The 16,633-nt window shown below is 45.7% G+C and overlaps 1 protein-coding gene and 1 long non-coding RNA gene across 2 annotated transcripts; one reads left to right on the top strand and one right to left on the bottom strand.

Moving 5' to 3' along the window:
* Positions 1-2,582: 2,582 nt before the first annotated feature.
* BHLHE41 (basic helix-loop-helix family member e41) lies at positions 2,583-8,065 on the bottom strand. The gene is made up of 5 exons (XM_066264947.1): positions 6,648-8,065; positions 6,452-6,515; positions 6,013-6,120; positions 5,577-5,688; positions 2,583-5,137 (listed from the first exon to the last, which is right to left on the bottom strand). Exons 1-5 carry the CDS (start codon positions 6,707-6,709, stop codon positions 4,077-4,079), a joined length of 1,407 nt encoding a protein of 468 aa, XP_066121044.1. The 5' UTR covers positions 6,710-8,065; the 3' UTR covers positions 2,583-4,076.
* Positions 4,071-12,602, top strand: LOC136328986 (uncharacterized). The gene is made up of 4 exons (XR_010730125.1): positions 4,071-4,163; positions 9,883-9,929; positions 11,232-11,310; positions 12,519-12,602. It is a non-coding gene; the product is annotated as an uncharacterized lncRNA (long non-coding RNA).
* The last annotated feature ends 4,031 nt before the right edge of the window (positions 12,603-16,633 follow it).

Here is a 16,633-nt window from a genome sequence, read left to right on the forward strand (position 1 = left end):
CGACCCTGAATTATTGAGAAAGATTAGCTATGGCTAGGGCAGTGTTCTGAACCAGTGTTTCATATGGCATGTATCAAACCCTGAGGCCAGTTAAATTAGGCATCACTGAAATGAGAATTTTAAAATATCAACTTTTAAAAAAGTATAGTTTTACATTTGGAGTTTTCAGTGTGGAATCACTGAAGTGCAAGAAACTCAATTTTTAAGACAAACGTCCAACTCCTTTTTAAAAGCATATTTTTATAGCACATGCTGCACAAGTGTTTTAGTATAAATTCCATCTTAATCACAGAAAGTATGTGATAATTTTCCATGACAATCCCCTATTAAGTTCTGTGAAAAGCTGGAACCTTCATTGGCCTTTAGTATGCACTATATATCCAATTTGAGCTTAATTAAAACAACACAGAACAATGGGTAGGTGTGAATATAATGATCTGAGAGGCCAACAGATTTTTTGTTTAATGAAACAGATTAGATTGCTATCTAGGGCCTGACTGTGGTGGCACAGTGGATAAAGCGTCGACCTGGAAATGCTGAGGTCGCCGGTTCGAAACCCTGGGCTTGCCTGATCAAGGCACATATGGGAGTTGATGCTTCCAGCTCCTCCCCCCCTTCTCTCTCTCTGTCTCTCTCTCTCTCCTTCTCTCTCTCTCCTCTCTAAAAATGAATAAATAAAAAGAAATTTAGATTGCTATCTAATGTAAAATACTATTATCCCAGTACTCCAGCCAGCTTGTGGCATTTTAATGGTCTTAATTCATTCATGAGGGCTCTGTTCATTTCTATATAAAGTAAAAGGCCTTAGTCTTTTTGCCCAGCCACGCGTTCCCAGAATTTTAATTGCCAATCACCTCCCACAGAAGTTTGGAATTGACTTGTGACATAGACAGTAACAGGCTAAGGCTTCTTTTACATACATTTGAACCAATCTGAGGTGATGGGCAATAAGCAAAGTTACAGCCTGTATAACAGGCAACGGAGAACTAAATGAAAATGGTTTTCACAATGATAGGAACTAAAACTCCAGTTATACTTCAAATAGCTTTTAAATTGTAGTTTTTAGTGCTTTAAACATATGGTTAGCTCTTCTGAGGGAAAAGATCATTTATCAATTCAATATAAAGTTTGCTGAGAAATATATATATGTAAAATTGATTATACTATATGCGCTATATGTAGAAAGCATTATTGATTCAAGTCTCATAGTTGTCTTAAATTGAAAAATCACATATACTACAAAGAATTCTGGTGAAAAATTTACCATTGCAAGTATAGAACCCTACTTAGTGAATTATAATGACTCTAGTCTTTTAATTTATTAAATCAATGACCAGAATAACATTTTCCAGGTACAATGTTATTTTGCAATTCTGTCCTAACTTTATCTTATTCCTGTGTTAGTATATAGGCATTGGACTAAACTGACCTATAAAATCTGGTCCAACCCTAAGGTTTTCTATTATACTAAAATTATATCAATGCTAGAACATTTTATGATCCTCTGATTTCTGATGTTTTTATTTTATTCATTCCTGTGGTTTATTCATGACATTTCATGAATACTGTCCAAATTCAGTTTACTTGGTTCAAGATGCATGTTAACAGTGGTTGGTAGTTCCCTAAACCAGGGGACACAATACATCTGGCCACAATACATCTGGTAGGTGTGTGATCTTAGGGAGATATCTGATATCTCTGGGCTTCATTTCCTTTGTATTATAAATTGTAGGGGGCTGGACAAGCCAATCTCTAAAGTTCCTTCCGGCTCTACTTTCTGACTTGTAGTTCTGTTGCCATAATGTCAGCAGAGGGAGCACTTTTTCTATATCTCATAAATTTTTACTATTATTTTAACACTTTTCAAAAATCAAGGGGTTTGTGAAGAACATTATTGAAACTAAAAATTGACACTCCTTCACAGTTTATAGCAAATCACAAATTTGATTGTAAATTTCAGGAAAGTCTAGAAATGATTCCTGTTCTTTGAATTCCATGATGAAGTCCCCATAAGTGAATTCTTTATAAAGGTTAAAGAGCTAAAAAAATAATGTGAAATTTAGCACCCCTCTGTGGGAGCATATTTATACTGGGCCCAGTGAAAGAGAAACACACCAGGCTATCTGGTGTTGAAAATGAAAAGTGAAAAATTCATCAGTCATAAAATATTAACCAGTTGGGTCTAACATAAACAAATCGCACAAGTGATTTGTAGTTTTTTCTTTTGCACTTTTCATTAAGATACACCAGAAACAAGCTGGTGAACACAGCCAGAGCCTATAGGCTTGGCAAGAGATTGGAAATATCAAGCCGATGGCAAATAAAGTTGTGTATCTGAGAACCTGAATAACTTTCATCCCTGTATTCATAGACATCTTAAAATTAACCAAGCACCCATTATGGTTTTTTAATTATTAGACAAGTTCATATCGTATATTAAAGTTTTTATTCCTTGGTAAGAATTTTGAGATCACAAAATAGTGTGGCAATATTTAGGCATAGAATTTACGGAGTGCTGAAAATACTAGAATATAAAGATAACTTCTAGTTTCTCTTCACATACTAAATTTTTCTAAATCAGATGGTTTCTTGCAGACAGTATTTATTTTTTTAAATAATTTAAGACAGCGTAAGCTTGTACCAAGCATAAGCATTGTAACAAAAGTGCAACTTTTCAGCAAATCCTCCCCAAAAGGTATTTTAACTCAAAATATCATTAGCACATATTTTCTCCCTACAAAAATAGCATGTCAGACATCATTAATTGGATGTATTAACAACTATGTACATAAAAGCCACCTTGTAGGCTAAGAGTTTAACGTTGTTTAAACACAGCGTTTGAGGCAAACAGTAGCAACAGCAGCAGCAAATGCACCAAACTGACTAAAAGACCCAGATATTTTCTTCACTTATAGTCAGACTGTTGTGTCTCACCCCTTACATAACATTCAAGTGAGATTTCTCACAGTGCTACCTTGGCAACAAACTAAAAATATCTAGACAAGGTCTTGGTTTAAGCCTTATTCAAAAAGCTTTCTTTGTGATTATCTGGTATCTGGTCTGGTCTCCAGAAAATACATAGACTGGGAGACAGGAAGGCCTCACATGACTTCATTCCAATCTTTATAGCATTTCCAATCAAAACTGACTAGTTTAATGCTTTCTTACACTTCTATGACTGAATAGAATACAGGACAAATCAGTTTGGACTTATATTTTTGTTTTGTTTTTAAGTTCAGTGTACATTCTTTTTTATTTTTACAGCAATATTATAAAAACAGGAACATGATGGATTAAATAATGGCAGGGCGGCAATAGATGCTCTCTCTATATGTATGTTTATATATATAATTAAGATGAGTCAATTGATTCATGGTCAATTTCTTAAAGTGCCAGCAAATGTACTAAGACTGATTCTGGCCTTCCTCACCCATCTACTTCCCTGACTTAAGTTCTGACCATGGCCCAGCTCTAAGTCTCTTTAAACAAGTGCAATTTACTAAGGGATACCATTCAAACCACTTCAGAATAGGTTGCAACAGCGAGCTTTTTACGACTTTTAAAAAGCTGAACGTTACAAAATACTGAAGAGTAAATTCAATTCTAAAAGATCATTGCAGAAAACTTCCTGAAGCAAGCAGGACAGCTTTGAGTCACTGACAGATAACTCTCCCGCTCAATGTCAATTCCGAGGGCACCTTTTCCCCACCCTGGTTAAATTGGCTCACCCTTCTTACTTCCTCAAGAATTAGGTTCTATATTTCAAAAGGTAATGGAACACGGCCTAAAGAAGGCCAAACTTATTTGGAGTTCTTATTAAAAAAACAAAGAATCTATATCTACCGCGGAGGTTCTACAGCTGGTGGGGCCTGAACGAGATGTTAGTGTGTAGAGGGTGGGGTAGTGAAAGATGAGCAAAACAGGACCGCCAAATGTACACAAAACACCTGTTTGTTTGTTTTAAAGCCTGGCGTGCATCTATTACACTTCCTCCCTTAAAAACGTTAAGGGTGTTTTAACTTATTAATATTATTCCTCGTGAACCTTCCTCCTTTCTAAGAAAGGAGCGCAAGGATTCAGGGGGTTTCCTTTCCTGGCTGCGAGGGATCTTCCTGAGCAGAGCTCTCCAGGTTCCCGCGCTCGCGCGGGCCAGGGAAAGGCAGGTGGGTGCGGCCGTGCGGGTGCAGCGCCCCCGGGGGCGCCACCTCGTGGGGCAGAAGGGTCGCGCCGGCGGAGCCCACCTTCTCGGGAGGGGGCGACAACACCGAGGAGAGGCAAGGGAAGGCGGCAGTGGCGGCGGCGGCGGCGGCAGCGGCAGCAGCAGCAGGGGCATGGATGCCAGGGTAGAGCAGTGGGAAGGGGGCGGCGGCCGCCCCCGGGTACAGGTACTTCTCCAGGCCGCTCTTGTCCAGGAAAGGCTGCATGTAGGCGGCGGCTGCTGAAGGCGAGAGGAAGTAGAATGGCAGGCAGAAGGGGGCAGCGGCTGTCGCCGGCTGCGCGAAGGGCGCGCCCCCGCCTCCGCCGAACGCCACCAAAGAGTTGAGCAGGGCGGCATCGGGTCTCAGCAGCGCGGCTGCGGCCTCGGACCCCAGCAGTGCGGCCGCCGCAGCCGCCGCACCGCCCCCTGAATCCAGCTTTATCCTCTTGGGCGCCGGCGAGTCCTCCCCAGGGGGCTCTTGCTTGATGGTGACGCGGCTCGCCCCCGCGCCTTTGCCCTTCTCGCGGTCTGGCCGGGCCTCGGCCTCGCCGCCGTAGCCGCTGTCGGTGTCCGTGTCATTCTCGGCGAGCTCCGCACTAGGCTGAGTCCGCTGGATGACCGGCACGCAGTGGGCGAGGGGCTCCAGCTTCTGTCCAGGGAACTCCAGGCAGGGAGAGGCCTTGGACCCGACGGGGGCGGTGGCTGAGGGCGCGCCGGTGCCTTTGCTCAGAGGGACCTGTTGAGTCAACAGTTGGGGGGTGGGCAAGAACTGGGTGGCCACGGCGTGCAAGTGGTTGATCAGCTGGACACACCGCGGCTCCCTGGGCGTCCAGCTCTCAAACCGGGAGAGGTATTGCAAGACTTCTTTGGCGCATGTTTGAAATCCCGAGTGGAACGCATCCAAGTCGGACTGAATGGGCGATTTCAGAGATCGCTCTCCTAGGAAATGGAGGGAAGAAGAAAAAACACCGACGTTAAAACATCTGCTTATCACGTGGGCCCTGTACTGACTAAAGTGATCTCGGTTTTTCCTCTGTATTCAAGTGATATAATCTACCAGTTGCGAGGGGGATGCAGGGGGGAGGTGGCAGAGGTGGGAAGCATGAGGGCGCTCTACTCCCAGCTGAAAAACCAAAGTGAAGGGTGCAACCGCCACTTAAAAAAAAAAATCTGATTCCTCTGAGTTCTACTTGAAAGCCTCTAGGATGCATCAGGAAATGGGCACTTTCCAATGAAGGAAAAGTATAAACAATTTCACAAATGAGAGGGAGCCGTGGGCCCACGGAAGGAGGTGGGGGTGGGGAACAAGTCCTAACACTGCTCCTCTGTGGGCTGCCCAGCTTCATCGGGGTGGACTGGCCTCCCTGAACTGACTTACCATTCTGTAAAGCAATTATCTTCTGATGCTGCTGCTCGGTTAAGGCTGTTAAAGCTTTTAAGTGTTTCAAAGTTAATTCCAAGACTACCGCTTTCTCCAGATGCCCCAGAGTCTGCATTGGTGCAAAAGAGAATGGGGCACTTGGTTACTTAAAAACACACATTTGGCTTGATTGGCTCTCCATTCAGCCCAGCACAGCAACTTAAGCAAATACTTTGAAAGAAGTACTATTCCTATACTTCTTGAGCCTTCCACGAAATATATGTTTTTGCCTTCAGTTGTAAGCACCTACTCCTGAGTTTGTGGGAATCTACACTAAAGCACAGGTTGTAAGGCATCTGATATTTACATTTATTCTTATATCTCTGGAAGTAGTATCAGGCTATTAACACGCCCTTGGAGAGTAAGTAGCAAAGAAGGAAAATGTGCGTCTTACTGTCAACTTCAGATGTTCAGGCAGTAAATCTTTCAGCTGAGCAATGCATTCATTAATTCGGTCTCTTCTTTTCTTTTCTATTAATCTATGCGGTAATTTATAGGTATCCTTAATACACGTGAGTCATGGAAAAGAGAAAACAATAGGATAAACATTGATTTACTGGATATAACAATATCCTCCACCCCTGAAAAAAACACATTCTATGTGATAAACTATACCCAAGAAACCTCTTTCCTCTGGACTGCTCTGAAATGCAATTTATATTCAGGTATGATGTTTAATCTCCCCCTGAAAGTATCCAGCAAACCATTTAAAATTCACAGTTGGGGAAGCTCAAGGGCTGTAATATATTTGCAGGCAGAGCTTCGCTGTGAAATCAATGGTCCTAATTAACTATCCAGGCAGATTATGGGGAACATCGGAAACTTACTCTTACCTTGCTATCGTCTCGCTTCATGCTCCTTTTGGGTTTACACATATACAAAGAGGAATAGTCCAGTCTGCAAAACAGAAATCAGCATCAGGCACCCATTCGAGGGCTCTGCCCTCGCCCGCTTCATACCACTTTCTTGAGAAGAAAAAAATTCAAACTGAAGCCCAGACAGATATTCGCAAGGGTGCGTGCACCTTACCCTATAAAATCTCTATGTTCCAGTAACTGTCTCTCTTGCAAATGAGGAATTCCTTCGTCCATGTTCAACTGCTGTCCGTTTTCCTCTGTTTCGATTTTTGGGATTCTGTTCTATAATCTGTGGGACGGTAGCTTTAGGAGGTCTTGGGGGGATATGTGCGTCTCCAGTCTTTTTCTCTCTCCGTCTTCAGTGCAGTGTTGAAAGTGTGAAGCAGTTGGTCCCCCCTCCCTACCACCGCGCTCGCTCTCTCGCACACATACGCACATACACGCACGCACACTCGCGCCGGCCCCACTGCGCTGGTAGTTTGCTCTCACTCTGGGCAGTGTTTGGCCACAGGGCACGCGCGTCGCCGGCCAGACCAGCACCCAGCTCACGTGCGGAACGTACCATCCGCGGTCCAGCCCGGAGGGGGGCGGGGGAGGAGGGGCCAGGCCGGGAGGGGGCGTCGGGAGCAGGCTGCGAGGGAAAGCGAAGGAAGGGAGGGGGCGGGGACACCTGATCAGGGCCACCGGAAAGGAAAAACAACTTCAGCCAAGCTATTCATCTTCCCAAATGCGATGCAGTCAGCTGGGGGGAGGGCGGAGGGTGCGGGGCAGCCAGGGCTTCCTCGGCTCAGAAATGTGACTCCTTCAGTCCGTCAGTCATTTACGGTGCAGAAACGTGAAAGTGGCTTTTTGCTTTTCCACCGACTGTGCTATTGGTTTGCACTAGAGAAAGGAAAGAGAAAGAGAATTCAGGGTGGGTAAACTCCAGTTTCGAAGGAATATTTGTGGAGACTTGTTTGCACACCGCTCAGTGGCCTGAGAGATCCCTTGGCCTTCGTTGGAGATTGCCCTGAAAAGGGACAACTTAAAATCCTCTCCCAGAAAGATTTAAGATAAATGAAAATGTCACTGGATCAGAATGTCGCAATCCAAGTGTATTTTGGCCACACAGTGTCCCTGGGCCACCCAAACTTCCCGCAGCAGCCGGAATTGCAGTGCCACTCATCACAACAGCAGATGACGACGTTTGGGGCCTCCGGTGCTCCGAGAGGAACTCGGCAGGGAGGGAGGGGTGGAGGAGGAGGTGGCATGCGAGGGGCTACCGCGGAAAAGCAATGCAGCATTATCAGTCTCCCGCTGAACTCCGCAGCCCCTCTGCGCACGGGGTGGCGCTGCGTGCTTCCTCTCCCTTCCCCCTCTCGTGCGGTAAGCGACGCCGGGAGCGTGCAGAGCCCACGTTTACTACCGCTGGCACCTCCAAAAGCCTCCCTCCTTAATCCTGTCTCAAACGGGTACCAGCACAGGGCCAGCAACGTGATCCGACCTGCCGCTGCCGCCACATCACTGCGCGGGGAACCTGGGCGCGTGCGCGCGACAGCGCTCGCTCTCAGTGCAGCCGCCGCGACCGGCTAGAGGAAGCAGGGGCCAGCGGAGTCGAGCTACCTTTTCCTCAGAGCCTGTCCCCGAACATGACTCACTGCTAGTGAGAGTTACCGGGAGGTGCACGGAGATGCGCGCTGACGCCCGGCACAGCCAGCGGCAAAGGGCCTCGGAGCCAAGGTCAAGCATGTCCCGCTGCGGCTATTTGCTGCCAGGAATGTGATGATGTATACTGGTAGATATAAAACCAATGGTCTTTACTTCTTACACCAAGAATAAGATCTACATTCTCCAGGGTGACCCCCAAAATAGTCATTGCCAGTGGCAAGTGAACCGAGGGGGAAAGTACACGAAATGCACATACACTTGGGCGCAGCAGGAGCTGGGGCCGTCGCTACGTGTCCCCTAGACTGCCCTGCCGGGCGCGGGTTCCGGGGACAGATCTGGGTCGCTGGAAGCGTTGGCTGGGAGGTCACGTGTCTGCGGGAGTCGCGTCTCCTCCGGGCTTCCACGAGCCGCCGGGCGGCGGTCGCGGTCGCAGCCGAGGTGCGCGCTTCCGCAGTCTTCTGAGTTCGGAGCAGGGACTCGCGCTGCGTCTGGCTTTGTGACTCCGGTGGTGGTGGTGGTGGCGGCGGCGGCGGCGGCGGCGGCGGCCCAAGCTCACCCCAAAAGGAGGAGACGCTCGCGGTCCGTTCACTTCGTCTGTTTAGAGGGCCCTTTAAGGTCGCTCGATTTCCTCTAATAGGGGGACTTATTTTGCACCAAACAGGCAACTTAATAATACTTAATAGAAAACTTAATTTTAAATACTGATTTTATTTTAAACCTCGATGCAGCCTCTGGTTTCCAAGGAATGGGTGATGAATTCCTTTTGGTGGGGAGGATAGTTTGGAGCTCTAAAAGCGGCGTATCCCTGCAGGACTGTATCACTTTATCCTCTTGTTCTAAATTGACCAAAAAAAGCCCGAGTGGTGGGGGTGGAGGGACTGCCGTTGAGATGAAAAATTAAAAAATTAAAATACCAGCTTCCCTTAGAGGTTTCTAAATGTTTGGAGAAGGAAGAGGGCGTAAATATATTTTCCCCAGAGCTGAATTTTCACCTGATGGCTGGAGTATTAAGTGACAATGCAGTGAAGACTGCATCACTGCATCTGGGCCTTGTCAGGTAGAGCAGACAAGACAGAAAGCAGACCGCTGATCAGGACAGACCTTAAGGACGAAGTCTGGGACAGACTGAATCAGTTTAAAACGGGAGAGATAGAGAAAAGTAGCCTAGTGATTATGAATGTGTTCATTTTTGATGTGAAGTTCCCTAATTTAATTACACCAAGGTTTGTTGCTATAAATGAAATTTTATATGTCATCACTTCTATTCTCCCCTCTGTCACTTTTGTCCCAAGTTTCCCTGTGAGGTTGGTTGGCAATGGGGGACAATCACGTGAGGAACCAGGCCTGGAACTTTGGCTGGACCGCCCACACCCATGCAGGCCAAAAGAAACTTCCCAGGAGCCCTTTGAAAAAGAACGACCATCTGTCAGCCAATGAAATTTCGCTATGTCATATCAACTCGTCATCACCCTATGGACCCTATAAATTACCCACCCCATCCTCCAGCGGAAGAATCTGCGTGGCTTCTCTGGCCCATGTTTCCCAGACCAGAGAACTTCGTCCGGGAAGCGCTCTACTAAATAAAGCTTTTATTAATATCGCTTCTCCGCCTTTTGGCTAAGATCAAGTGTAAATAAAGCTTTTATTATTCCACACTTTGTGGCTCCGCCCTTCGCCCTTCTTTCTTCCTCTGCTGGGAAAATACCTTACATTTGGTGCTGAAACCCGCTGGGGCCACCCCTCTCCCCTTCTCTTCCCAGGAAGAACCAGGACCTCCAACCTCCCACCCACTTCAGCATGTGGTGCGGTAAGTCCCCTGCCTCCAGCCTCCCCTCAGTTCTTTCTGCTGAGATTCCCTGTCCGTAATCGCAGCTGTGTCAGGGACCTCTTATCCGTTCCGAGTGCATGTGTGCCCGTGGAGACTTCTCAGACACTCCCACACTACCTAACTGTGGGCGGCCAGAGCTTGAGTTGCAGGACACCAATTCTCATCTCTGACCACTCCGAGAACTGAGGGTGGCCATAGAGGCACAGGAATCTAAACCTGACTCAAAAACACTCCTGGAATTTCCTTATCCAGAATCTCTCCCTCCCTTAAAAAGAAGAAACTGTTCTTCTCCACCGTGGCCGGGCCACAGTACCCACTGGATAATCGAACCAGGTGGCCTCCTGAAGGGATTTTCAATTTTAACACCCTCACCAATTTAACTATTGCCAAAGAACTAGGAAATGGTTGGAGATCCCTTATATTCAGGGCTTCTAGTATTTGCACTCCCATCCTAATCTCTGTGCTGCCTACTCCATGGCACAGGCCCTTTTAGGCCAGAGAAACCTCAGCTAAACCCTCCACTCCTGATCTTTCCTCCTTCACCAGCCCCCAGCTCTCTCCCTCTCCTGCCCGCCCCCCTCTTGAGACCCCTTCCACTCTGGTCTCTTCCCTCCAGGAAGCCCCCTCCCCTGCCAGCCAGGAGCACATCCCTTCTCTGCTGTGTTCTTAAGCCCCTCCTCCGTCAGGCCATCCTCTGCCGCTGGCCATTGGCCCTCATGCCAGTTTGCAGGGCTCCTGACCCCATGGCCCAACCCTGATCTTCTTGCAGGAAGGCCTGGCCTTTTCCTGCCTCTGGCTCCAGTGTTTCTGGCTGGATCAGGGTGCCAGGCTCCCCAGGAGCCCCCGTCCTCTTATTCTCAACCCCCAAACCCCAATCTGAGACCTGTGAACATGGCATTTAAAGTTTTTAATGGTCACGGCTAGTAGGAAAAGGCTGAGGCTGTTTGCCAGGCCCACATGCAGCAGAAGGTAACTCTCCAAACCCAGGCTCTGTGGCAACCCTGTGGCCGGCAGAGCAACAGGGGCAAGGCATAGGAGGTGCCCAACCCAAGTCCGGGCCACAAAGAAGAACCCCACCAGAAGCTTGCTTTTAATGTGGCAAAGAGGATCACTGGTCCCGGCAGTGCCCCTGCCTGAGGCCACCCTCTAAGTAAGCCCTGCCTTAACTGCAAGCAGCCCGGTCATTGGTGGAGTGATTGCCCCTTTTGGGCAACAGGCTCTTACAAGCCACCCAAATGAGAGGCCAAGCCAGCCAGGTGGACCCATCACTCGAACTCCTAGGCCTCATGGAGACTGACGTGGCCCAGACCCGAAGACCCCCATCACCCTCGTCGAGCCCAGAGTAATGCTACAGAAGCGGGTGAGTCCATCTCATTTCTTGTGGACATGGGGGCTACCTTCTCTGTTTTGCCACCACACTCTGAACCTCTAGTTCCCTCACCGGTCTAAGTTATGGGGGTGGACGGGACCCCTTCTTTTCCCCTTCACACGCCACCCCTGACATGCAGTTTGGATGCAGTGGTCACCACCTCCTCCACCCTAGAAACCCAACAGCTGCCAGAGGGCAACACCTCCCAGAAAGCAGAGCTAATTGCCCTCACGCGGGCACTCAGTCTGGCCCAGGAAAAACGTGTAACCATATATACTGACTCTAAATATGCTTTTCTTATCACCCACAGCCACTCTGCCCTCTGGAAGGAAAGGGGCTTCCTCACTACCAAGGGCTCCCCCATAATTAATGCTACCCTCATTTCTAAACTTTTGCAGGCATTACAGCTTCCCACTGAGGTGGCTGTGGTACATTGAAGGGGCCATCAAGCCTCTCAGGACCCGGTGGCCTTGGGAAATGCTCAGGCCAATGCGGTGGCTTGAGACCTCACCCTGGGAGCCTCCCCCTCTCCTCTCATGTTTCTCTCCTCCTCCTTGAAACCTTCCTACACTCCTGAGGAAGAACAGGTCCTCCTCAGAAAAGTTGGAGACGTATGCAACTAGGGATGGATACTTCTCGGAGATAGACTTGCCTTACCAAAAGGACAGGCTGAAACTCACCTTTCTGATATCCACTGTTCCTTACACATAGGGCCAAAAGCTCTCTATCGGTCTTGCAACCACTCTTTTTCTTCCCAGGCCTCCAGCAGACTATCGAAAAGGTACACGCAGCATGCACTGTCTGTTCCAAAGCCTCTACATAAGGGAGACTCCGCCCCCGCTTCCCTACTCATCAGCTGAGGGGGCACATGCCAGGCCAGGATTGGCAAATTGACTTCACTCACATGCCCCCTCACAAAAAACTCCGCTATCTCTTAGCCTTTGTTGATACCTTTTCAGGATGGATAGAAGCCTTTCCTACCTCTCGAGAGACGGCAGACACCATTACCTCTGTTCTCATTGAAAACATCAATGTCCTCAACCGTCTGCAAGAGAAACTGTGCAAGGATCTCTCCTCCTACAACCCGTTTAAATCCTAATGGCAGCCACCCAACCTCACCTGGGCTTCCCCTATCCTAGGTCTTCTTCTAACTATCAGCATATTACTCATATTTACTCCTCTTTTTAAAATCCTTGCAGGACCGCATCCATGAAGTTTCTCGAGTCACGGTCAACCAGATGCTCATATACCCATATACAAGACTCCCCTCAGAGCCACAACCTGAATAGCGGCGCCCTTATCTAACATAATAGGTTGGAATGGGAGGTTGGTTGGCAATGGGGGAAGGTCATGGGAGGAACCAGGCCTGGGAACTTTGGCTGGAACTGCCCACACCTATGTGCGCCAAAAGAAACTTCCCAAGAGCCCTTTGAAAAAGAACGACTGTCTGTCAGCCAATTAAATTTCGCCACATCATATCAACTCGCCATCACCCTACTGACCCTATCAATTACACACACACACACACACACACACACACACACACACACACACACACACGCACCCCGGCGGAAGAATCTGCACGACTTCTCTGGCCCCTGTCTCCTGGACCAGAGAACCTCATCCGGGAAGCACTCTACTAAATAAAGCTTTTACTATTCTACACTTTGTGGCTACGCCCTTCTTTCTTCCTTGGTGGGGAAAATACCTTACATTCCCCACTTCTATGCCCAACATTTTTGTTTTCTCTTCCACTCCTCTTCCTGATACCTGGTTCAAGCTGTAAATGGAGTCTTTTCTAATTCTGATTCTCGGTTCTCTTTTTCTCCTTTTTCTTTTTCATATCCACCTGTTTATTCTTGTCTCTCTTTTTCTCTTCTTCTTTTCTTTTCCCTTGTTTTTCTCTTCCTACTTTTCCCCATTAAAATCAATGTCTGCTGTTGCTTTTTTCTCTCTAGATTTGTTCTCTTATTTTCTTTTTGTCTTTCTTTTTAAAAATATAATCTTTTATCTCTGTTTATCCTCTACCCTTATACTTGAGTTTCTCAAATTTATGCCTTCTGGAATATCAGGCAGAGTTTAATGCCTCCAAGTGTCCATTTGCTTCCAGGAGAGCTTAATAATAGCTAACAACTACATAATATTTACAATTAGAGCACCAGACACCATTCTAAAGGCTTTTTATATATAAAATCATTAATTCTTTACACAACCCTGTAAGGTGGATACCATTCTACAGATGAGAAAATATATAGGGAGATTACAAAATATGCTAAAGGTCCCAGAGCCACAATTTGACTACTGACAGTGGGCTTCAGAGTCTGGGCCATTAACTGTTACCCCTTGTGAACAGTGAGGGTCAACCATCTATTTAAGGGGTGTTTTTAAATTTATCAAAGTGTGACAATGCACATATGTTGTAGTGTGTGTGCGTGCATGGGTGTCCTTTCACTACTTGAAAGAGAGATGAAGAAGAGAGAAACAGCATTGGAGCTGATAGCAGAGAAAGAAAAAGATGAAAGAAAGAAGGGCGATTGACAAGTCAGCATCTGGCTCCAAATGTATAAATTTAAACCTAAATATCTTAATTAATTATTATAATTTCATATAGAAGGACAGATGTAAGTACAGTTTAGAAAAGGCTAACACTGAGTAAACCAAGCCAAACTCAAATGGGAAGGCTAAGGTTAGTAATAGGAAAAGTTCACCTGTGGTGAGGTTAGAAAAGGAAAAAAAATCTCAATCTCACAAAGGAACAGTAGACAGAATGTCCTTTTTGGGTATGTTTAAAAATAGAGTCTTATCTTTTTAGGTAGGTTTAATGCTGTCCTGCTGAAAGCCAAGGAGATACAAGATGAGCTCAAAACCCCTCTGAGCCTATAATTAAAGAATCTTGTGATGCCTTGCTTTCCATTAAAGATACCTATCTTTCTCCTTTTAATAGGTGAGGGGGAAGCAGGTTCCACTGCTTTTCTTTGGTTAAGTAGAGAAATCATTACCTATAAAGACTCTAATGAAAGGGAACACTTACCCCAGTTCCCACCTCCCTCCCCTTACCCTAGCTGGGTATTCTAAGCCCTACACTCATTATATTCACCTAGTGACTTTAGAAAGTCTTATCATGTTTGCTTGCAAAGTCTTGGATTTCCAAAAGAAATAGAGCTCTCCAGAGAGAATTAAAGTTTCTACAGAGAAGAGAGGTTTTCTGCCTCTTTAGGGTTTTGCAAGCCCTATTCCTGCCCTAGAGTGGTGAGGTGAGTAGGGTGTTTTGGGACCCTGGATCTAATTCAAACTAACTGCATCTCGAATGGCCTTAAAGGCTCCAGATCTACCCAGAGGTGTGAAGCCTTCTGCCTATACTGCTATGAAAATGCCCCATCAGGTGGGCAGATGCCTTTCTTAATCCCCTTTTTGGTGAGAGGGACACAAATTCATGATTATTCTACATCATTGTCACCAAAAAGAGGAACGCACCTCATTAAGCAGAGTTTATAAAAATCTGAAAGAAAAAATTTAAGATTGATGCTCAAATAAAGGTGGGGTGAGGGGTGAGCGTTGGACAGAGTGGGATGATAGATCAGGGGTGTGTGGAAGCTTGCCTGGGAATCCCTCTGTGGGCATGCACACTGCTCCCAGGGGAAAAGGTCAGTGTTGTCAGGCATGCCACCGAATGAAGGCCACCTCCTAGAAGGATCTCAGGAGGAAGGGAAACACTAGTGCTACTCACCAGAAGCCAAATATGACTTTCAAATAATGATAATGCTCTTTGCTAAAGGTACTAGACTTAAAATCCCAGAATAAAAGGTTGGGTTTTCCAGTCACATACTGTGGACAATTAGCAGGAACAATACAAGTGTTCCTATGTCATTTGTAAAAGAACGTGTCTTACTGTAGACTACTAATTAATGTGTCTTTGTGGTTATAAACATGTAATGAATCACATTTTATATTTATGTAACACTGTTCAAGTTTATACACTTATTAGTGCTTACGTAACACCAAGGAGCAGGTAAAATTAAGTATAGGAAATGAATTCTACTGCTGAAATCATTGTTTTTGTATTTATGTAATTATCACAAACACTCACTTGGCTGGTTTTTTGAGCATGTAACATATGCTCAAAGTACCTGAAGTTTTTATATATAAAAGACAACTAGGAGAGAGCCGAGCCTAAGTCCACTACAAGGGGATCACCCTGGCACTTCTCTCCCTCTGATGCTCACATGCTTCTCATACTGCCTGAAGGTGTTTCAGAAGGAGAGTAGAAAAGTAGAGTGATGCACAGTTGACAAATCCATAAGGATTTTTCATAAAATGGCTCTTACATTACTCTGAACTCTCCTGGACTAGAGAGAGCTGTATAGTGAGACCCAGAGAGGCTGCCTGAAGATGGGATCTTTTAACTCCTATGTTTCCTTTGTTACTGCTCATGAAAATCCTTAGAAAGTCTTCAAAGAGATAGTTGTTTATGTCCTGTGAAACACTCACAGGAATAAGATGCGCTAAACAGTTTATTTCACCTACTTATTATGAGCATGTTCCTTCAATCAATTTTCAGATGGCATCCATCCAGCTCAGAGAGCTAACCATATAACACAGTCTGGTAATTTTAAAAGGCAACAGAAAGTACCAGTTAAGGAGGATTTAATCTATGTATACCTAGATTTAGAGCTATTGGTATAACTTTTATTTAACAGTTAACTTAAAGCAAGAATTCACATATAATTACCAAGAAAGGTAATATAGTTCTGACATTAATCTATGATCCTTTTCACAAAGGAAGCTGATAGAAATCTAGGTTAGATATAAGTATCAGTTAAGAACTACATTTGAGGAAAAGTAATAGTGGTTTAACCATTTTAGGAATTTTTTTTTTCGGTCACATTAAAAAGTCTGTAGGAAAGGAGTCCAGAGGTTATGTAAAATAATAATAGTCCTGTCAGAGTCCCAAACTTCTGGTTTCCTGCCCTAGTTTCCATCAGCCTCCATCCATCCTCAAGATTGCCTCATGGTCATAAGATGGCTGCTGGAGCTCCTGCAGGGAAGGATAAAAGAGTGCCTATTATCTGAGCAAGTCGCTTATAAAGAGCTTTTCTTATAAACTTCACCGAATGACTTCTGATTACATCTTATCTCAATCTTATTACAAAGGAGTTTAAAAACTCTATTTTTAGCTGAGGTTCCCCCAACAATGTAGGTGTTCTTTTAGTAAAGAGGGAACAGAGAAAGATACTGCTTTGGCACTAGCCATCTCAGTGGTGGTCCGATGAAAGGAAATGCTTGTTCAGGTCCTCTTCTTTTATTCACCACTGGG

The sequence above is a fragment of the Saccopteryx bilineata genome, chromosome 1 (genome assembly GCF_036850765.1).
Source record: "Saccopteryx bilineata isolate mSacBil1 chromosome 1, mSacBil1_pri_phased_curated, whole genome shotgun sequence".
Taxonomy (NCBI): Eukaryota; Metazoa; Chordata; class Mammalia; order Chiroptera; family Emballonuridae; genus Saccopteryx; species Saccopteryx bilineata.

What these genes read in the sequence shown, in the direction of transcription:
- BHLHE41 (XM_066264947.1), bottom strand. Translation starts at nt 6,709, where the DNA reads ATGGACGAAGGAATTCCTCATTTGCAAGAGAGACAGTTACTGGAACAT. An exon ending in TGAAGCGAGACGATAGCAAG is followed by an intron (nt 6,121 to 6,451) that starts GTAAGAGTAAGT and finishes ACGTGTATTAAG; the next exon opens with GATACCTATAAATTACCGCA. An exon ending in CTGAACATCTGAAGTTGACA is followed by an intron (nt 5,689 to 6,012) that starts GTAAGACGCACA and finishes GCACCAATGCAG; the next exon opens with ACTCTGGGGCATCTGGAGAA.